Raw genomic sequence first — 22,317 nt, 5'->3', positions numbered from 1 at the left:
TCAGTGTGAGGTAGTTTTCTCTTGGTAAGCTTTTGGTAAAGAGTGAAATCCTTATCTCTATATTACCTACGCCCTCCTTTTTCTCTGTGTTCCTCCCTGATGCAGTGAGGATGGGGTTTTTTTTTTGTTTGTTTTGTTTTTTTAAACATCTCATCCTCCTATCGTACTTCTAGGCACCATAGCAAGCCATCCAACCCACATGGTCACGTCATCCTTTCTCTTTGATAGTCTAAAACTCATCATGGCAGATCCTGTGGGGGTATATGGGGATCAACGTGTCCTGTTTAACAGGACCACTGAAGGAACAGCTTTAAACCAGTTCAGCATGGCTGTTGTTAATATTATTAATATCACTGTCACAGCCTTACAGCTAGTACTACATTGAATGTTTTGATGACTGAAAGCATTACAAGAAGTGTGAAAACTTTCAAAATAAAAGTTCCTTAAAACAAAAGCTGACAATCAGTGGCTGTCAATAACGCTGAGTACAGCACTATGTTCAGGATACCAGTTTGAGATTATTTGTGACTATGTGTCACTTGTTATTTATGTGTTTTAATGTTGTGCACCATGCAATGTTGGCATGACTAAATTTCTGTTGTGCTTGCTTGGTATTATTAATGGTCTCGAATCTTGAATATATACATTATCTTCAAACTGCAAGCAGTATAATGACACATCTCTGTACCAGTGTCTCATGACACTGATTTCAATTTACTAAAGCCTTATAGCACTCTCTGGTGGCCATGTTGGAAGGTTACTATATGGTTCCAGTTCCAGTACCTGTAAAGTCAAATTGTTAACAAAGAGACAAGATTATATTTATTCTTACATTAATTATCTCCAAAGCCCAAACTGTTGTGCTCATTGCAATCATTTATTTACTTTTACGCAGCACTTAAATCACACATCAGCTCATAATAAATGAAATATTAAAGTTGAAAATGTTTACTGTGAACAAATGACACAATAAACATAGTAAAAGCCATCTAATAACTATCAGTGGAAATTCACATTATCAGACATTTGAAGACTGTATTCAAATTCCCACCAAAAGTCTGCGCTCCCAACAACATGAGAGTCTTAATGACATGGGGGATCATCTTGGGGGATCACAACAATATCTGATGTTTTGACAGCCCTCAAAGCAGTGGATTAGCCCACAAAGTGGCTTTAAAAAGCAGCCTGGTGGCTTGCATAAATGGCATGACCTGGAATATTGAATAAGGATTTCTTTGTCCTTATTCATTAAAATATCAAGATGACAACAACAAAGCTTCATAATAAAACACCACCAACCTGTTGCTTACTGCAGTTATTTCAGTCTTATATGTACTCTATAGCTGGAATAAAGAAACTAACAGAAGCTCAGTATAGACCTTAGGGAATTGCAGTGTTGGCAAGTAATTGAAATAAGTTGGATATGGTTCAGAGAACCTGTCAAGCACAGTATTCAAAAGCAGCTTCCCAACAAACGTCATAGAGATAAACATTAACATCAACATATAAGCAGCACTTCTTTTAGACAGAAAAGACCACCCTACATTTTCATGTGAAATGCAATAAAGAATATTATAGAGATTGGCTAGTAATGATCTAAGCGCAGAATGATCAGAAGAAAATAAAGTATGGGAATAAAATCAACTATGTTATACTCAGGCACCACCTGAGTTTAGTGGTGCAGCGGTTATTCATCCATCGAGGGTTAATTTGTGATTCGAAATTATCTATGAATGTGGTTTTTTAGCTTTGGACCAGACCAATAACTGTATAAAGAGTTTTTAAACTCAACTAAGAAAATGATTGGACATGGGTCAAGTTTACAACACTGGTGACAAATCCAACTTCCAACTAGACAGTGTTACATTTGCTTGGAATGTTTACTCTTTTTGTTGTAGTTTTTCTTTGTTTTCATTGGACAGAATGTATGTGTGTAAATTAGGCGTCCCTGATAACCGATAATGGTTGTTTCTTTCAAGAGTGAATATGTTTCAGAAATATAGAGCATATAGTATTATAGAATGAGGCGATTATAAAATGAATGCAGAGATGTTGATTATACCTTGTACATTACATAATTAAATGAAGCAGTTAGCACAATTTCCCAATTAATGGCTAATTACTGTGGCTATAGTTAGGGAAATGTTTTAAAATGTTGCCACCAGCAACAGGGTCCTGCATCTCTACACAATCACAGAGGTCAGGCTGATGTCACCGTCAATCTCCAGGGAGGTAACGGCATGCAGGGGAGTGAAACGATACTTGTAGGTATGGGTCTGCATCCCATTGGCCACAATTCGGAAGGAATGAGCTTCACAACATATAGTCAACTAAAAAGAAATAAAAGATAATTTTGTTAGTGAAATCAGTTTGTTTACAGTGAAACGAACAGCTAAAGATAGCACACTTAACATGAGACACAATAGAAACATTATAAGTCATCTGGTACTCCAAGGTCAGATCACCTATAATTCTCCTTTATGATATGTGAAGTCGTGACTGAAAAGCAGTGTACCACAAAGCGATGTGACTTCTACTGAAACTTGTACAGCGTGTATGTTCAGAGTCATACCGTGAAAGGCTGACCCTGGTGGAAGGGCATGCCACCACCACGCTCCTCGGAGCCCCACTGATCCCACTGCTTGGTATTTCGAACCACAACATTCTCATTGAAACGTGGGTTGTAATGCAGAGCGATGCCAGACTGGTGGCTAAGATTCACATTGAACCTGTGAAGAAACACAAAATAATGCAATACCAATACTAATTAATTTGTTATTTCTTTTCTAATTTAAGTCTCTAAATATACAGACAGACAACAGTTTGGTTGCCAATTGGCTGGCGAAAAAAGATTTTTTCTTTTCTTTTTTTAAGTTTGTTTTTTCCTGACAACAAGATTCAATTCAAGAGCAATGTTATGTTACTGTAGCTTTGGCAGATAATCTACATTTCAATCTGGAATGTCTGTTTTAGATAAAACATTTGGATGTGTATTTGATCACCTACAACAACAATTCTGGCTTCTGTACATTGGCTGTGTCCCTGTGTGGCACACAGATTACAATCAATCAGTCAATTACGGATACTCCTGATGTCCACTCATTACGTGTATACACCTGTCCACAGAATCAATGTGTTCTATTCCAGCCTCTCTTCGACTCTGGGCAAGATCAAAGAGCTTTCAAAGGACATCAGGAACAAAATTGTAACATGCGCAAGGCTAGAATAGACTACAAGACCATGAACAATAAACTTGGTGAGAAGGTGACAACTGTTGGTTCGATTATTAAAAAATGGATCAATGCACAATTTTGTCTCATTGAGAAGAGTGGTGGATCAGCCCATTGCTACACAAGAGGACCTTGGTAATGATCTGAAGGCAGCTGGGAGCACAGTCACCGAGGACACTTTTGGTAACACACTACAAATCTTGGAGCGCCCACAAGGTCACCCTGCTCAAGAAGGCATATGTATTGGACCATCTTTAACTTGCCTGTGAACATTTTATTAATTCAAAAAAGGCTTGGAAGAAAGTGCTGTGGTCAGATGAAAACAAATTTGAGCTCTTTGGCATCAACTCGACCCACAATGCTTGGAGGAAGAGCAATGCTGACCCAAAGAACAGCATCCACACAGTCAAGAATCGAGCCAATGGACAGGCCATGTACTGTAAAATTTTGAATGAGAACCTCCTTCCTTCAGCCAAATGGGTTGTGAATAGGTCTTCTGGCATGGCCAGTACAATGAACAAAACATACGGCAAGGCAACAATTGAGTGGAAGAAGCACCTTAGGGTCATGTTGATGTGTTTCATCGTGTTAGTGGTCTAGCCAGTCTCCAGACCTCAATCCTATAGAAAATCTGTGCACAATAATGAAGGCAAGTGGCACCCAAGAAACCTAAAGGATATTGAAAGGTTTTGTACATAGGAGTGGGTCAAAATCTGTGCATTGCATGTGCGCAAACCTGGTAACCAACTATAAGAAACACCTTACCACTATGCCTGCCAACAAGGGTTTCTTGACCAAGTACTAAGTCATGTCTTGCCTGGGGATAAAACTGATTTACTCAATGACATCCAAATGAACTTCTAACGTTTATGTAATATGTTTTTTTCCTATATTTTTTGTTGATATTGTGTTCTTTTCCATTAAAATGAAGCCACCATAATTCATTTCTTTGGAAGGGATCAAATAATTATCTCCCTCACTTTATAGTTTAATTCTTAATTTTTTCACTTCACATACATAGTTATCATTTTTGCAGTTAAATTTAAGTATGCTAGTTTCAAAGTAATTAAAGCAACATCTGATCATGAAGTCTGACCTTGTGGCACTTGGGTATACAGTTCCCTGGATGGTGATGGTCCTGCCAGGTCTTAGTCCACCACTGATGGCAGACCTGTATGGAACCACCTGCAGACAAGAAATATATATTATTTCAACAGCAACACTGCAACTCTCTGACTACAGTTAGGTAAGATTTAACTTCTTAACCTCCATCAGTTCACTAGTGACATCGTTATCAAATCAAAATCAAATCAAAATTTATTTATATAGCACATTTAAAAACAACAGTTATGATCAAAGTGCTTCACAAATTAAAAGATAAAATAAGACAGATAAAAATAAGATAAGAAAGATACAACGCAGGAGGAGACAACCATAAAAACCAACCAAATGATAATCAAACTATCTTACATCAAAGCCAGAGTAAACAGATGGGTCTTTAAACGAGATTTAAAAGACTGAACAGTCTCAGAAGAGCGAATGGCAATAGGGAGGTTGTTCCACAGTCTAGGAGCTACAATGGCAAAGGCACGGTCACCTCTGGTTTTCAACCTAGACTTAGGTTGCATTAAGAGCATCTGGTTTGAAGATCTTAATGCTTTTATGGGATTATACAAATGAAGAAGTTCAGTTAAATAGCTAGGGGCCATGTTATTTAAGATTTTATAAGTGAATAAAAGAATTTTAAAATCAATGCGAAATTTCACAGGGAGCCAGTGTAGCTTGGCTAAAACTGGAGTCATATGATCATGCATTCTGGCACCCGATAAAAGGCCAGAATGGTTAAAGGTAGGGTTAGGGACAATGTTTTAGCCACAAATAAATAAGCACATTTTTAGAAATTAGAACGTTACCTTTCACAAAAGTCTCATGCATCAATTTTAATACTACTACAAAGAAAATTCACAAAGAAAGAACAATATAGCATCTTAAGCTGCAGTAAAGAGTAAAACAGTTAAATGTGGGTGATTAAGCATTAGGTATCTCTCTTGTAAGTCCCTGTCATTTGCTAAATGATTTAATAATTGATCAACATATTTATTTATTTTGCCTATCAGAAACCTGGTTGCAGCAGTTTGAATATGTTAGATTGAATAAATCAACACAGAGTCATACTAACTGTCAGCACATTTGAAGCAAAAGCAGAGGACGAAGAGTAGCAGCAATCTTCCACTGCAGCTTATTAATCAACCATAGACAATACAGATTTTTAATTCATTTGAAATCCTAACTCTTAGCTTTGTACACCCGAACTGGAAAACTCAAAAACCTGTTTTATTTGTTGCTATCTAGACACCACCTGGTTCTTACTTGATTTCCTATCTGATTTCTAAGACTTTTTATCTCATTTAGTATATACAGTGGGTGATTTTACTATCCTTGTTGGTAAAATCACCCACTGTCAGCCTCAACACTGAATCTATTACATTTAACAGTATTCCCTGAAAAACGTCTTTTGTCTGATAATTTCTTAATGACATTTAAATTTACAATAATGGATTACAGAGCATCCATACATCCATTTTCTTCTGCTTATCCGTGACTTCATTGCAGGGGCAGCAGTCTATCCAGAGAGGCCCAGACCTCCCTCTGTCTATCCTCCTCCTCCATCTTATCTGGGGGAACACTCAGGCCAGCTGAGCAATATAATCTCTCCAGCATGTCCTGAGTCCTTAGGCATCCTTCCGTGGGACACCTCACCCAGGAGGTGCCCAGGAGGCATCAAAGTCAGATGCCCACCTCATTTGGTGCCTTTTGAAGTAGAGGACTTGCAGCTCTACTCTGAGCTCCTCTTGAATGATTGAACTCATCACCCTATCTCTAAGGGAGCCAGCCACCCTTCAGAAAAAGCTAAAAAGCTAACAACATTCTACTCACAATCTTGTTCTTTTGGTCACTACCCAGAGCTCATGATGATGAGGTGCAGGTACAGTGGCTTGCAAAAAGTATTCGGCCCCCTTGCACTTTCCCACATTTTGTCACATTACAGCCACAAACATGAATCAGTTTTATTGGAATTCCAGGTGAAAGACCAATACAAAGTGGTGTACACGTGAGAAGTGGAACGAAAATCATACATGATTCCAAACATTTTTTACAAATAAATAACTGTAAAGTGGGGTGTGCGTAATTATTCAGCCCCCTTTGGTCTGAGTGCAGTCAGTTGCCCATAGACATTGCCTGATGAGTGCTAATGACTAAATAGAGTGCACCTGTGTGTAATCTAATGTCAGTACAAATACAGCTGCTCTGTGACGGCCTCAGAGGTTGTCTAAGAGAATATTGGGAGCAACAACACCATGAAGTCCAAAGAACACACCAGACAGGTCAGGGATAAAGTTATTGAGAAGTTTAAAGCAGGCTTAGGCTACAAAAAGATTTCCCAAGCCTTGAACATCCAACGGAGCACTGTTCAAGCCATCATTCAGAAATGGAAGGAGTATGGCACAACTGTAAACCTACCAAGACAAGGCCGTCCACCTAAACTCACAGGCCGAACAAGGAGAGCGCTGATCAGAAATGCAGCCAAGAGGCCCATGGTGACTCTGGACGAGCTGCAGAGATCTACAGCTCAGGTGGGGGAATCTGTCCATAGCACAACTATTAGTCGTGCACTGCACAAAGTTGGCCTTTATGGAAGAGTGGCAAGAAGAAAGCCATTGTTAACAGAAAACCATAAGAAGTCCCATTTGCAGTTTGCCACAAGCCATGTGGGGGACACAGTAAACATGTGGAAGAAGGTGCTCTGGTCAGATGAGACCAAAATGGAACTTTTTGGCCAAAATGCAAAACGCTATGTGTGGCGGAAAACTAACACTGCACATCACTCTGAACACACCATCCCCACTGTCAAATATGGTGGTGGCAGCATCATGCTCTGGGGGTGCTTCTCTTCAGCAGGGACAGGGAAGCTGGTCAGAGTTGATGGGAAGATGGATGGAGCCAAATACAGGGCAATCTTGGAAGAAAACCTCTTGGGGTCTGCAAAAGACTTGAGACTGGGGCGGAGGCTCACCTTCCAGCAGGACAACGACCCTAAACATAAAGCCAGGGCAACAATGGAACGGTTTAAAACAAAACATATCCATGTGTTAGAATGGCCCAGTCAAAGTCCAGATCTAAATCCAATCGAGAATCTGTGGTAAGATCTGAAAACTGCTGTTCACAAACGCTGTCCATCTAATCTGACTGAGCTGGAGCTGTTTTGCAAAGAAGAACGGGCAAGGATTTCAGTCTCTAGATGTGCAAAGCTGGTAGAGACATACCCTAAAAGACTGGCAGCTGTAATTGCAGATAAAGGTGGTTCTACAAAGTATTGACTCAGGGGGCTGAATAATTACGCACAGCCCACTTTGCAGTTATTTATTTGTAAAAAATGTTTGGAATCATGTATGATTTTCGTTCTACTTCTCACGTGTACACCACTTTGTATTGGTCTTTCACGTAGAATTCCAATAAAATTGATTCATGTTCGTGGCTGTAATGTGACAAAATGTGCCTTTTTACAGAGGCACCATCGAGAGCATCCTGTCGAGCTGCATCACTGTGTGGTTCGGAGCCTGCAATGCGTCCTGTCATAGAACCCTCCAACGCATAGTGAGAGCTGCAGAGAGGATCATTGGTGTCTCTCTCCCTTCCCTCCAGGACATTTACAGCACCCGTCTTACTAAAAAAGCCCTTTGCATAGCGGCTGATCCCACGCATCCAATGCAAAGCAGCTTCAAGCTGCTGCCGTCAGGGAGGAGACTGCGGAGTCTCCAGGCCAGGACCAGCAGACTGAAGGACAGCTTCATCCATCAGGCTGTCAGGAAGCTTAACTCCCTCCCGACTCTGCCCCCTCTCCCCTCTTCTCCTCCACGGTTTCACTGAATTCTGTCACACACACACACACACACACACACACACACTCTCTGACTCACTCACTGGCCTGCACTAGTTACCAGTCACCTTGTGGAGCATTGGACTGCCATTATCTCATAAGTCTTTGTTGTTACATTATCTCTTACCGTACATTACTAAAAATTTGCACTAGTTGCCTATTTGCACTACTCTGCCTGGTTTACACTTAATGTCATTTACCCTTACTTGAATATTGTATATTGTATAGCTTTCTTGTTATACGGAAAACTGTATTGTATCTATTTAAATTTTTACTTTTTTTAATTATTTTACTTGCATTCTTTTTTAACCACTCTCTTATATCTAAGTGTTCATTTGCTATTCATTGAGGGTTTGAGAGTAACGAAATTTCTATTCTCTGTATGTCCTGTACATGTGGTAGAATTGACAAATAAAGTTGACTTTGACTTTGACTTTGAAAAGTTCAAGGGGGCCGAATACTTTTGCAAGCCACTGTATGTTATTCGACAGGTATATTTGGGCTCACCTCACCATGAAGGACTGGTACAGCATTCACATCACTGCAGACTCTCCCCCAGTGATGGGTTAGTCCCCTCCTTGTCCCCAAACTGCTTCCTCTACAGAAGCCATGTCAGTGGGATTAAGCTCCTCAAAGTATTACTTACACCGCCCAACTATATCCTTAGCTAAAGTCAGCAGCACCCCACCTCTAATATACACCATGTAAGTAAAATACTGTTTTCCCCCTCTGAATCACCTAACGGTTTTCCAGAAGAAAGAACTCATATCAAAAGTTTTTTTTTTTTTCATGGCCTCACCAAACTCCATTCATAGGCACTAAAGGAACTGCACTACAGTGGTTTGAATGCTATCTAAGTAATATATTCCAATTTGAAACCAATTTATAGAGTTCCACAGGGTTCTGTGATGGTCCTAGTTCTATTTGCATTTCATGGTTTCATTAGGTAGTATCATAAGAAGGCGTAGACCTTCAAAAAGCTTCCTGAAGATACAGAAAATTGTGTCCTTCATATATTTTTCTTTGGATGCTGTTTGGTGATGTGTGTGTGTGTGTGTGTGTGTGTGTGTGTGTGTGTGTGTGTGTGTGTGTGTGTGTGTTTTAAATGATTTTCCAACTCAACTAAGAAGGTTTTTGTTGCTGTCACCACAGCAGATGTTACAAACTGGAACCTGACCACGATACTCACTGGTGTTGCAGGAGGAAATCCAGGCTGTGCTGGGAACCCAGGTTGTGGTGGAAATGCTGGACAAGAAGGGAATCCAGGCTGGGGTTGAAAGCCTACTTGTGGAGCAAACGCAGGCTGAGCAGGAAAAGCTGACTGTGCAGGAAATAAAATACAAAAAGAAACCACTTTGTTCTCACTGTTCTATCATATTCTTGTCATGAGCACAAATACACAACCAACTATGCTGCTATATTACTTATGTATATCAAATAAACAGCCAATAAATTGTGTAAACTTCCTCACCACAGGGCTCTGAAAAGCAATGGAAGAAATTTCCACTTTTCCACCCACTGAGATGGTGTCAACCTGGTGAAATGGCAGGCGATGTCTGTACTCCATAAAGTGGCAGCCATTGACGCTGAGCTGGTAATAGCACATATGGAATTAAATTTGTGTCTAATTGTCCGAACAGTAAAAGCTATTTTTGCACAATAATACATTTTAGAAAAAGAATCACCAAAGAAGACTATTTTAAGAAATTCTAGTGTTTTAAATAAAACTTTCAATAGAACAAACAGAATTGTATGATATGAATGATCAGCTCTACACTTAAATAAACACACAAATGCAGTAAAATGAAATGTCTTATTTATTTATTTATTTACATAACGGAGTAGATCATATTAAAATGTTTAGGATCTGACCTGGTAGAAGTCCCGGGCGACAGCAATGACAAGTGTGAAAGAGGACCCAGCAGGAAATGGGGAGTTGTACTTCCTCTCTTCAGTGCCCCAGCTCCCATTCTGGAAACTGTTGGTCACCACATAATACTGACTTTCATAGCGTGGGTTAATGTGGATAGCAATGTCCGCACCGGCCCTGGAACCACGCTGTAGATTCACATGGAACCTGATTAAGAAAGTGAATAAGAATGGATATATGGATATATTAACTGATTACTGGAAAATGTGGCCAAACAGATTCAATTCAGAGACAATGAGTATGAGTTGTACTTTTTAAGTTTTAGGAGTTTTTAAATGACTGTACTGAGTAAAGAACTACAAATAGACAAAAATATTCCTTACACTAGGGTAATGATCTACTGATGAATTTGTAAGTTACAAAGAAATGAACAGTCTGTACTTTTTATTTTACTGGATTCTCTCCAGTAAAATAGAGAATAACCAAAGATCCAGAAAAAAACATAATACATAAATATGACTTAGTAAAACAGGAGTTTATTCTCTTTTCTTGACATTCTTAGGGGCACACTCAGCTTTTCTGTTCTTCCAAACATGGCAAGTTAAGGTAATGCCAAAGAACCTAATTTTATTTTCATGTGAGCACAGCACTTTCTCCTGTGCCTTGCCAGATGTTGACTGGCAAACTTAAGTTGGGCCTGTACAGTGCCTTTGAGCAGCAACTCCATTGTGAGGTCTGTGGACAACACCACAGTGGTCAGGCTAACTGCAGGGGGATTACGACACTTAATACTATTTCTCTTAGTCAGAATCATGTATAATGATAATATAATCATGTATAACTTTAGGAAGCAGGCTCCTCCTCCTAACCCTGTCACCATCAGAGGGGCTGATGTGGAGATCGTTGAGGACTACCGGTACCTGGGGGTACACTTGGACTGTAAACTGGACTGGACCAAGAACACCAATGCTATCTTCAAAAAAGGGCAGAGTCGGCTTTTCCTACTGAGGCAACTCAGGTCCTTCAATGTTGGTAGGAAAATGCTGACCATGTTCTATCACTCGGTGTTGGAGAGCATTGTGCTCTTTGCAGCTGTGTGCTGGGGAAGTGGGGTGAAGACAGCTGATGCCAACAGGCTGAACAAACTGATTATAAAGGCTGGTTCTGTCCTGGGTGTCAGACTGGAGAACCTGGAGGAGGTGTCTGAGAGGAGGATGCTAAAAAAGCTTCTTTCTATCATGGACAACCCCTCCCACCCCATGCACGCCCCCATGATGGACCATCGGAGCAAACGCAGCAAAAGACTCATTGCCCTGAAATGCAGAACTGACCGCCACAGTAAATCCTTTGTGCAGGTGACAATAAGACTGTATAACTCTTCCTCACTCTGTAGGTGATTTTCCTGAGACTATTACCAATGTTATTCTGTTCCCTTTCGGACCGTGCAATATTACCCAACAGTACCTTTTTGAATATTGAATATTTGAATTGAATATTTGTTTCATCCCCCCATCATAAGCTGCTACTCCCTTTATTCTATTGCACATTACTATGTCACTTTCTAGAATCGCCTGCACTGATAGTTAAGTTATTTATTCTCCAGGATACAGTCATTTATATTACTTCGTTAGAGTTATTTGATACTATGTCTTGCACTGTCCTACTACTGTATATTACTGTATACTACTATTCTTATTGTATATATTGTATATCTTATTTATCTGTTCCTCTGTCTCTCCTGCTGCTTTGAGCATGTACATGACAACAGAGTTTCCCTCGGGTTAAATAAAGTTATTCTTATTCTTATTCTTATTATAATAATAGGTTGGTGACACATTTTTTTTATCTTACACATTCCTGCAGTCACACACAAGGTCAAGGTCTGTGTAAAGATTGACCTCACACACTGGTATGTTGTATACGTTTGAGGAGCGTTTATTGCAATAACACATATGTAACGTTTATAACCACTCCACCAGCTTTCCAACTAGTCTCCTGCACCCCCCCGCTTCTCTTGGCTCCGACTTCGCTATATATCAGGGAGAAACCTCATTAGTTGATTCTGTGCACCTGTTTGCCAACCTCCCTGGCACTGCCCTTTGAGCTCACTGCACCACCCCTCCCCTGCAGCGGAGCCAGGGACCACGCCTGCCAAGGTCTGCCAAGGTCGAAGCTGGATCATGTCCACCCACACAAAATTCAGACATTAGAAGAGTAATATTTTTTAAACTGAGAGCCGACCCAGACTTCCTGTTTTGGGGTTCTGGACCCTGCAGTAGTGGTTGTCCCTTAAGACAAATGTGCAAAGGTCTGTATGGGCTAGCAACTTGCAATGAAACAAACATAACATATGTTTTCTCACACAGTAACTTCTTACTGTATTTACTTTTGTTGCTCCTGCCCCAGACACATCTGCCCATTGAGTGGACTGAACACTCTCACGTGGTTTGTGGTGACTTAATTACTTCTGATTGGATCTTGTCAGTCCAGAACATTTTCATCTCATTTTTATTTATAGATGAAGGTGTTAATGCCCCCCTGCATTAGTTTTTATTTAGTTTTGTCTTGTTTTTGTGCAAAAAAAAAAAAGTTGTTGACAAAAACTTTGAAGAAAATTATTGGTCAACAAATAAAACACTGCTGCTGATAAATAAAGGAACAAGCAGACAGACCTGTCAGCCCCAGGTAGGACGCGTCCACTGACAGTGATAGACTTCCCCTCCTGCAGACCACCTTGGATTGACCCAGTGAAGGGGATTATCTAGAAAGAACATGGATAAACATCTAATTACTTGCTTTATATTTTGACTGCAAAATGTAATAAGCTAAAAAAAATTAAATAAATGAAGTTAGAATGCCACATAAACCAAAGAAACAGTGTCATTTTGTTACTGATCATTCTTCCTTTTCTTTCTTATGGATATATAGCTACATATTTTGTAGCTACTTTGTTTCCTAAAGGTGCTCTTTGTATCACTTTCTTAACTTTTTAATATGTGTGTCTCTTCCTTCATGAATGTCTGTTTTTATGTTGGCAGCAGTTTAATAGAAAAAAAAAAAGGCTGGCAAAATTTACATGAAAACTCACATCTAAGTTGGAAAAACACATATTTGTGAAGTTTAATTTGTCCAGTTTTGAGAATATTTTGGTACACAAGTTGCAGAGTTGTTGATATCATACAAAAAAGATAAATTATTTGCTTCATTGTAAGGTTTTGTTTTATGGTGCAGATATATTTATTTCACAAATTCCAACTGGGCGATGGCTGTTTCCTGACTAGCACTAGATACTTCAGTGTACCATCAGAAGAGCTTGAGATGGGGGGTTCCAATCATCTCTGCATTGACTGCTGCCCCCAGAAGTCCAAACCAATGGAAAGGGATATATGACTAAATAACTTGTAAATGGTGAAAACATGAAAACATAATACCAACAAGTTGTTGCTAAATGGTTGGACTATAGGCTTTATACACACACACACACACACACACACACACACACATATATATATTTACATATGTATATGTATATATATATATATATGTAAATATATATATATACACATATATATGTGTGTGTGGATATATGTGTGTATATATATATATATATATATATATATATATATATATATATATGTATAGATAGATAGATAGATCAGCATATACACACAGGAGGAAGTGATTGAATTAGGCTAAACTCATTGGGGTGGGGAAAAGCAATAACACTCTATTTGAGCACTCAGTTCTTCCTTACTACAAACTTCATTCACCCATTCACACACACACACCAACAGGAAGCCTCCTCAACCTAAACATGGCAGACTTTAACCTACAAATGCAGTCCCAGTGTAAGGACCTCCAGGACCTCCACAGCAGCCAGCAGTTGGCACTCACATTAACATAAATAAATAAATAAATAATACATTTAAAAAATGTAGAGCCTAGAAAAGAGTTTTATCGTCTTTCCCTGGAAAAAAGATTTTCACCCCAATGACACCTTTACATAGATATACAAAGGACAACAATAAAATGTTATCAGCAGCAGCAGCAGCATGATTATTATTATTAGTGTTATTATTATATACGGTTTCTGGTTCCAATAAAAGTTCTGCTACTGATGATGTACTTAGAACCAAAGAAGGGGGAAAAGGCCTCAAAAATGCAAACGGATGTTGCTGCTGCAAGCCACTTCCTGCTAAACTGTCATGCATGAATTGTAACTTCACTATTATAATCTGATCTTATAGGAAATGAAATATAGAAATAATGAATACCATTTTACACAAGAACATCAGAGAATAGGTGTGACTTTAATTATTGATGTTCTATTTAGATATAATTTTACACGCTATATGTTTAGTTTAAGTTGTGTGCCGTGTGTGACACCAGTTTTAAAGCCTGCGGTTAGTCTTAACCGCACTGTGTATTGTACCTGATTTGTTTGTGCGTCGTAGATGTTTTAAAGCAAATGTATTTACTTCTGGGCCACTACACATGTCCAAATATGAATTCTGCTTTGGCTTGATATTTTACAAGCTATATCCGTATCGGAATAATGCAAGTCGGGTTGTTTTCGAACTTTCTTTTTATCCATATTCTGCGCTTCTGTTTCCCAGCTAACCGCTGCACTGGAGCCAAAAGTCAAGACGCCTCATGTACTCAAGCATCTGCATATGTGTCTTTTCTTCCCTGAAAACCTCGAGGCCAAAGTTCACTTCAGCGTTTAGATTCAGGAAGCAACAGTGTACACGTCTTCATTTACGCTGCTCGCAAGTGAACATTTTGGAAAGATCGGAAAGTTTTACAAAACAAGACTTTTATGATGCGCAAAAGACACAAAACGTTTTACTCTCATGCGTATAACCAAGCCGACCAGCGAGGTCTAAAACTCGCACTGCCTGTTTGTGTCGGCTGCGCCCACCTGGCCTTGCGTAACGGACTAACGGAACAGCCGTGAGAGCGCAGAGGAGTATTCTTGCCGTCCGTACTAATTACAGCGTTTATAAGATCGAAAAGTCTTAATTTGAACATATTTTATTCTCTTACCGGGTTGTAAAAAGGTGGCTGCTGATAAAAAGCCATATCCCTGAACGGAAACACGGGGATTTGTTGAGCTGTAGAGTCTATGCTGCGAGTTAGCCCACCCTTAGGTTTCGTTTTTCCTACAATAGGCGGTATTTACATATGATGAGTCGTATCCGTTTCCCCCAGCACTGACATCCGATTTAACTGTAGATTATCAAGCCTCAAACAAGACTCTACAACACACACATTCATACACACAGACACATTTTCAATAAAAGATAATGTCACTACACTGCAACTCCAGCAGCAACTTAAAGTTACGTTTAATGGCAGGCCATCTCCAAAGCTTTAACTTAATATGGAAAGAAAATAATGGCTCTGTATTATCACTGTGGGGAAAATGATTTGGACTAGCACACACTTTTGCGCAATGATGCTTTCTTCACCACCACAGGATTTAAGGACTTTTGCAAAAAAAACAAACAAACACTTGCTAAGCAACACATGACAGATGTTCAAAGTTAGTGTGGAATTCTACAACATACTAATTAGAAATTTGAAACTTACCAGTTTGTAATATCATCATGCTATCGTGTATATATGTCTGTATGTTTGTTTCAGATGACGCATCAATCTTCATGAATCTTAGCCTATATAAACTACATGTGTAAAAGTGTAATATACTGTATGTAATCGTTACCTAAAGTGCTGCATATGGTGTGCTGAAGTTTTGCTTAAAAGAGCACTGATGTTATTACTATAGCTTTTCCTGCAAGCAGTTTTATTTTTTATATATTTTTAAATTGATAAATGACCAAGACCAATCATGTGCGTCAAAGGAGTGGACTGCATTCACATGAGGTCAAAGAGAACATTACCACAGCAGATAACATACAAGATTATATAGATAACTATGTACGTGTGTGTAACTGGAAAGGTTAGTGTCAAAGACAAACTCTGTCTTACAATAAAAGGGGAAATGACCAACATCCTGTGAAAGTGAAAAGGGCAGGGTGTTTACCAGAATTAAAAACACCCCATCAGCCTTGTACAGTCAAACTTTGGCAAGTAAAGGCTCATTTGAGCCTATAATAATGGAGACAAGGTGAGATGTTTTCATTCAACTTTAATTAAAAACAAGAATATGGAACAATTCCTTAACCCGTAAAGAAATTGCTTTAACATTATATTACTAAACAAAACAATACCTACACTCAAGAACACCATGAATTTGCAAAAAAAAATTTCTTTTGAATTTGGAAAATGGCATTCCTACCTCTGGTCTCTCCACCTCTTACTCAGTATGCACTAGCACTAATTACATTGCACCTTATATTGCACCTGCTCCTTTATACTGCACATTACAGTATATATAATTGTATACAACTGTATATATCGGTGTATATTTTATCGTTTATTCTAAAGTAATTTTAATGGAAAAATCTACATATTGCTAATGGAGAGTCGCCAAACTGTCTTTCATTGTTCTTGTAACAGTGACAATAAAGATCTGTCATATCTTATCTTTGACTTTGTGAACAAATGAACAAAAACTTCAGACATATTTTTTGCAGAGTTATCCCAACTAGTATAATAGCACACCAAAGCTTTATCCCAATGTCCACCTGTACAGACAAAAATTGAACATTAAAGTTTTTAGCACTCTTTAACACACGTTATTCCTTAATTATTAGCATTAAAAGCAAAATGAATGCTTTGTCCTATAATTTACTGGATAACTGGATAAGCAGTTATAGATGAAAAATAAATCTTTTTCATTATCATTCGGAGACACAAAAGTACAATGTACTATGTTCTATTTAGATATAATTTTACACGCTATTTGTTAAGTAGTTTAAGTTGTGTGCCGTGTATGACACCAGTTTTAAAGCCTGCGGTTAGTCTTAACCGCACTGTGTATTGTACCTGATTTGTTTGTGCGTTGTATATATTTAAAGCAAATGTAGGCTATTTACTTCGGGGCCACTAAACATGTCAAAATATGAATTCTTCTTTGGCTTGATATTTTCCACACTATATCCGTATCGGAATAATCCAAGTCGGGTTGTTTTTGAACTTAAAAGAAACAGTCTTCTTTATTTCATCCGGGTTTTTTTTTTTTTTTTTTTGAGCATCTGTTTCCCACCTGACCGCTGCACTGGAGCCAAAAGTCAAGACGCCTCATGTACTCAAGCATCTGCATATGTGTCTTTTCTTCCCTGAAAACCTCGAGGCCAAAGTTCACTTCAGCGTTTAGATTCAGGAAGCAACAGTGTACACGTCTTCATTTACGCTGCTCGCAAGTGAACATTTTGGAAAGATCGGAAAGTTTTACAAAACAAGACTTTTATGATGCGCAAAAGACACAAAACGTTTTACTCTCATGCGTATAACCAAGCCGACCAGCGAGGTCTAAAACTCGCACTGCCTGTTTGTGTTGGCTGCCTCCTCCTGGTCTTGCGTAACGGACTAACGGAACAGCCGTGAGAGCGCATTGGAGTATTCTTGCCGTCCGTACTAATTACAGCGTTTATAAGAGCGAAAAGTCTTAAGAATCTTAAGACTTTTCGCTTAAGAAAAGTGAATAAGAGAATAAAATAAATAAAATATGTTCATCTTACGTGAAGAGGGAAAGACCATCTCTGAATCGAGGAGGGGGCCTAAGGGTACATCTTTCGCCATCTTACAATGCTGTGATTGCAGCCATTCCCCAACTCTCTGTGAATGGTACTCATGGCCATTGATCAGTGTTCTTTGATCAGTGGGTTTTGGTCAGTGATTGTTGATCAATGGTCATGGGAATTTGCATAATTATGATTAAGGAACTGACCTCACAGCCAGGGCCGGCCCGTGGCATAGGCCGTATAGGCAAATGCTAAGGGCGCCGTCCATCAGGGGGCGCCATGCCAGTGCCACAAATGTTGAAAAAAAAAAAAAAAAAAGTTGGTACTATTATTTCTAAATACAAAAAATAATCCCACGTTAATTAAAATGCAAAGTAAAGCTTATTTAATAGAAATATTATTTGTTACAACATTACGCCCCCCCGCCCCCCGCACGGTGCGCCCCCTCCCTTCCCGTATCATGGTTCCTTTTGGACGTCACCACATCAAAAAATCAACACAAGATGTCAAAACGGCCAAAACTGTCAGGTGCCCAGGGAAGAAAAAAGAGAAAAGAAGAGGAGGAGAAACGAGAAAAAGACAGAGGTAGGTAACGTTAGCCTACATGAAATTATTTGTCTGAATGTGATAGTAACCTAAATTTTTAGCATTAAGCTAATGTTACATGATTCGCTAATTGCTAATCAATAAATAGCTAGTTAACTGTTTTAACGTCAGTTAATATTGTGGAGGGGGCTAAATTGTTATGGAAAATAATAATGTAACGTTAGGTAATTACAGTACTCCCACCTTTCCCACCATTCCTCATTTGTATTCATCTTTTAAGCAGGTGTTTTTTGTTTACATTGTTATTGCCTTCTGGTTAGCTAACGTTTACCCTGCAGGTAATAGTCACTTTTCCACCCCTGTATATATTATAGTTGTAAGCCTAGTTGTTAAAGTGCACATCATTAATGTTAATTAAGCAATATCACATGAGAGGGAATGCTGTTTTTTAATATGAGCACTGCTGTGATTCGGTCAAAGATAATCATAACATAACATTCTCATATGATATTATACTGTTACTTCGCATTCTGCTATTCAGCATTTCACTGTAATGATGACAATAAATTGAATCTAATCTAATTTGCATATCAGTTAACATCATACATATATCTCTTTGGTTTGTCATTTATATTATATCATTTCATTTTATTCCTGGAATCATATGTTTTTATTATTAGACTTTAATACTCAGTGGTGTCACATACTCCTCTCTTCAGATGCACTGTTGAAGTTTCTAAATCCCACCCCTGGGCCATCTACCACATCTACCGCTGCTGCCTCCACTTCAGCAGCACAACCCACCAGTGATGCAGCATCAGCAGCACAACCCAGCCATGATGCAGCAGCATCAAGCGGTCTTCCTGTTGCCTCCACCTCAGCAGCACAACCCACCAGTTTTGCAGCAGCATCAAGCGGTGTTCCTGTTGCCTCCACCTCAGCAGCACAACCCAGCAGTGATGCAGCAGCATCAAGCGGTCTTCCTGCTGCACCAATAGACCCTGCTGACTGGCCTTCTGCTTTAACTGAAAAGGTACGAACAGAGTTAGTTCACAGAGGTCCATTTGTAATTGATAGTGACTTCACATTCCCGAAACAGAAAGACGGGCGAAGGTGTCAGCATGATTATTTTAACAGACTCTTAATCAATGGGGAAAAGGTGAGAAGAACCTGGCTTATGTATTCGAAAAAAGAGGATAGCTTGCACTGCTTCTGCTGTAAAATGTTTTCCAAGAGAGATTACAAACTGAGTAGGGAAGGTCTGAAGGACTGGAAAAATGCAAGCCACTTGCTCAAGGTCCATGAGGATAGCCAGGAGCATAATGCTCACATGGCAACATGGAAGGACTTGGAGGTCCGTTTTGCGAAAGGACTCACAATAGATAAACAAGAGATGGCACTTGCTGAGGCTGAGAGAAAAAGGTGGCGTGAAGTTCTACATCGTTTGGTGGCAATAATTCAGTCCTTAGCTGAAAGAAACATGGCTTTCAGGGAGTCCACAGACACATTAAATAAACCAGACAATGGCAATTTTCTGAAAGAAGTGGAGCTTATGGCCAAATTTGATCCAGTGATGAAGCAGCATGTCAGTAGAGTAGAAAGTGGAGCTGGCAGTCACATACATTATCTGGGAAAAACAATCCAAAATGAACTGATTGACACCATCAGTTCAAGAATAATAAAACGCATTGTGGAAGATATCAAAACATCAAAGTATTTCTCCATCATTTTAGATTGCACACCTGATCTGAGTCATAAGGAACAGCTCTCTGTCATAGTCAGGATAGTGTCACAAGAAGACATACCACAAGTTAAAGAGCATTTCCTGGGCTTTCTTGTTGCAGAGGAATCAACAGGAGATCATTTGTCAACTCTCATCCTAAAACGGATAGAGGAGCTTAACATTCCTTTTGAAGACTGCAGAGGACAGTCCTATGACAATGGGGCCAACATGAAGGGAAAAAATAAAGGTGTTCAGGCAAGGTTGCTTCAGCTAAACTCAAGAGCTTTTTTGGTCCCATGTGGTGCCCACACTTTAAATCTGGTAGTAGCTGATGCTGCAAAAAGCTCACCAGATGCCCTTGGCTACTTTGGGCATTTAGCAAAATTATTCAAGCTCTTCTCAGCCTCCACCCATAGGTGGGGTGTTCTCCTGAAACATGTGAAAACCACCTTGAAATCATGGGCTGAGACCAGATGGGAAAGCAGGATAAAAAGCATTGAGGCAGTCAGATATCAGGCTCGGCAAGTCAGAGAGGCTCTTCTGGAGGTGAGGGAAACAGCTAAAGACCCTGTGGTCAGAGTTGAAGCCCAGTCTTTGGCTGAGGAGATTGGATCCTATCGTTTTTGCATTTGTACAGCCATCTGGTATGACATTCTCAGCAAGATCCAGTATGTGAGTAAACTCATGCAGTCGCCCTCCATGCAGCTAGATGTGGCTGTCGACTTGCTGAAGAAAACCAAAGATTCCCTCACCAGCTACAGAAACACTGGATTTTCTGATGCACAGACAACGGCAAAGGAGATGTGTGAAGAAATGAATGTGGAGGCTGAACTCAAACAAAAGCGATTGAGAACCACCAAAAGGCACTTCGGTTATGAGTCTCCAGATGAGCCCATACAAGATGCACTTAAAAAAATGGAAACCACATTTTTTAATGTGGTAGTGGATACAGCCATCTCTTCACTTGATGAGAGATTTCAGAACCTTGGAGAGGTGAATGACAAGTTTGGAGTACTCCTCAATTTCCACAACTTACAAAAAGAAGAGCTGCTACAGCAGTGCCAAACACTGAGTACTACTCTGACACATGACAGCCAGCTGGACATTAATGGCACAGAACTTGCAATGGAAATGCAGAATTTCCCACCATTGCCATCAAAGAACATGACAAACATGGAACTCTTGACCTTCCTGCATGAGAAGAAGGTGGCAGAAATTTACCCCAACATGTGGGTTGCTCTGAGAATCTTTGCCACTCTTCCTGTTACAGTGGCTGCTGCTGAAAGAAGCTTCTCTAAGCTCAAACTCATTAAAACCTACCTGAGATCTACTATGATGCAAGAACGTCTCAGTGGACTTTCCATCATAAGCATAAATCATGTGGTCTCAAATCAGTTGTCATATGATGATGTTGTAGATGACTTTGCTGCAAGAAAGACTAGGAGAGTAAGGCTGTAGCAGGTGATGTGAGGTTGATGAGGGGGTGGTGTACAGTAATTTGTAAGTCATTCTAGTTAATGCGGTATTAAAAAGCACAACTAGAGAACTCTTTAGGATCCCCTTTTTTGTAATATAGTTGTTAAAGTCATACTGGTTTATTTAATATCTTGTTTTGTGCAGTGCCTTATTTATATTGTATTTTTAATTTATTTTATCCAACTTGTTGACACATTTTATTGTGTTTATGTATGTAAAATTTATTGTATTTCATATATTCATTTTTTATTTTTTGTATTCATTTATTTATTCATATATTTTTTTATCTTGTTAATTATTCTGATTGTGAATTTGCTTTCTTTAAGTAAAAAAAAAAGGTCAAAGACAAAGCTATTCGGTTTCTTGTGAGTACATACACTACACTGCCGATGTAGGGGGGCGCCACCTAAAATCTTGCCTAGGGCGCCAGATTGGTTAGGGCCGGGCCTGGCTACTCTCAACAGGTTCAGTTGGAGTTGAGACTTGGACAGGGTGGCTTGTTCTATAAGGTTTAATGTGGTCAATACTGTATAGACTTTTTAAAGTATTTCCCTCAGCGTTTTTCAGTCTAACACATTTTCCACTGATGTCATCAATTGTGTAGGGACCTGAAAAATCCGGTTCAAGTCTTCCTCCTTTTCGCCCACGTTTCCTCATATTTAGAAGCAGAATTTGATCCTCTACATTGTACACAACATTTTTGTACTTTTTCAGGACCCGCTTGGCGTATGCAACCTTTTGCTTGTCTTGTGACTTCGCAATGTTTTCTTGTGCAGTTTCTTTAACTGCATGTTGTGCTTCACTTTCAGACTGTACATAGTCACTGTACCTTTTGTCATCTGGCAGAATGATGTTGGAAATCTAAAATTTTGTAGATATTAGCA

General features: G+C 39.3%; 2 protein-coding genes across 4 annotated transcripts; one reads left to right on the top strand and one right to left on the bottom strand.

The window, feature by feature from the left end:
• Positions 1–974: 974 nt before the first annotated feature.
• lgals9l3 (lectin, galactoside-binding, soluble, 9 (galectin 9)-like 3) lies at positions 975–15,239 on the bottom strand. Its single transcript, XM_003458327.5, has 8 exons — positions 15,086–15,239; positions 12,712–12,800; positions 10,042–10,246; positions 9,641–9,760; positions 9,359–9,490; positions 4,327–4,415; positions 2,573–2,729; positions 975–2,330 (listed from the first exon to the last, which is right to left on the bottom strand). The coding sequence occupies exons 1-8, from the start codon at positions 15,119–15,121 to the stop codon at positions 2,184–2,186; spliced, it is 975 nt and encodes a 324-aa protein (XP_003458375.1). The 5' UTR covers positions 15,122–15,239; the 3' UTR covers positions 975–2,183.
• Positions 15,240–18,121: 2,882 nt separating this feature from the next.
• LOC109205062 (endochitinase A) lies at positions 18,122–21,644 on the top strand. Of its 3 annotated transcripts, XM_025898547.1 has the most exons (3): positions 18,122–18,273; positions 18,954–19,267; positions 20,079–20,168. In XM_025898547.1, exons 1-3 carry the CDS (start codon positions 18,192–18,194, stop codon positions 20,115–20,117), a joined length of 435 nt encoding a protein of 144 aa, XP_025754332.1. In that variant the 5' UTR covers positions 18,122–18,191; the 3' UTR covers positions 20,118–20,168. The 3 variants fall into 3 exon arrangements, with proteins under 3 accessions (XP_025754332.1, XP_019223045.1, XP_025754331.1); XM_019367500.1 differs by having other exon boundaries at positions 18,954–21,644; XM_025898546.1 differs by lacking the exon at positions 18,122–18,273 and having other exon boundaries at positions 19,179–19,267; positions 20,079–21,644.
• Positions 21,645–22,317: the final 673 nt, after the last annotated feature.

Source organism: Oreochromis niloticus, linkage group LG14, assembly GCF_001858045.2.
Source record: "Oreochromis niloticus isolate F11D_XX linkage group LG14, O_niloticus_UMD_NMBU, whole genome shotgun sequence".
Taxonomy (NCBI): domain Eukaryota; kingdom Metazoa; phylum Chordata; class Actinopteri; order Cichliformes; family Cichlidae; genus Oreochromis; species Oreochromis niloticus.
Note: the sequence above shows the minus strand (reverse complement) of the source record. Positions and strands in the feature narration are given on the sequence as shown.

What these genes read in the sequence shown, in the direction of transcription:
- lgals9l3 (XM_003458327.5), bottom strand. Translation starts at nt 15,121, where the DNA reads ATGGCTTTTTATCAGCAGCCACCTTTTTACAACCCG. An exon ending in GATTTCCTCCTGCAACACCA is followed by an intron (nt 4,416 to 9,358) that starts GTGAGTATCGTG and finishes TCTTGTCTGCAG; the next exon opens with GTGGTTCCATACAGGTCTGC. An exon ending in GTATACCCAAGTGCCACAAG is followed by an intron (nt 2,730 to 4,326) that starts GTCAGACTTCAT and finishes GTTTCTTCACAG; the next exon opens with GTTCAATGTGAATCTTAGCC.
- LOC109205062 (XM_019367500.1), top strand. Translation starts at nt 18,192, where the DNA reads ATGTCAAAACGGCCAAAACTGTCAGGTGCCCAGGGAAGAAAAAAGAGA. An exon ending in GAAACGAGAAAAAGACAGAG is followed by an intron (nt 18,274 to 18,953) that starts GTAGGTAACGTT and finishes TCCTCTCTTCAG; the next exon opens with ATGCACTGTTGAAGTTTCTA.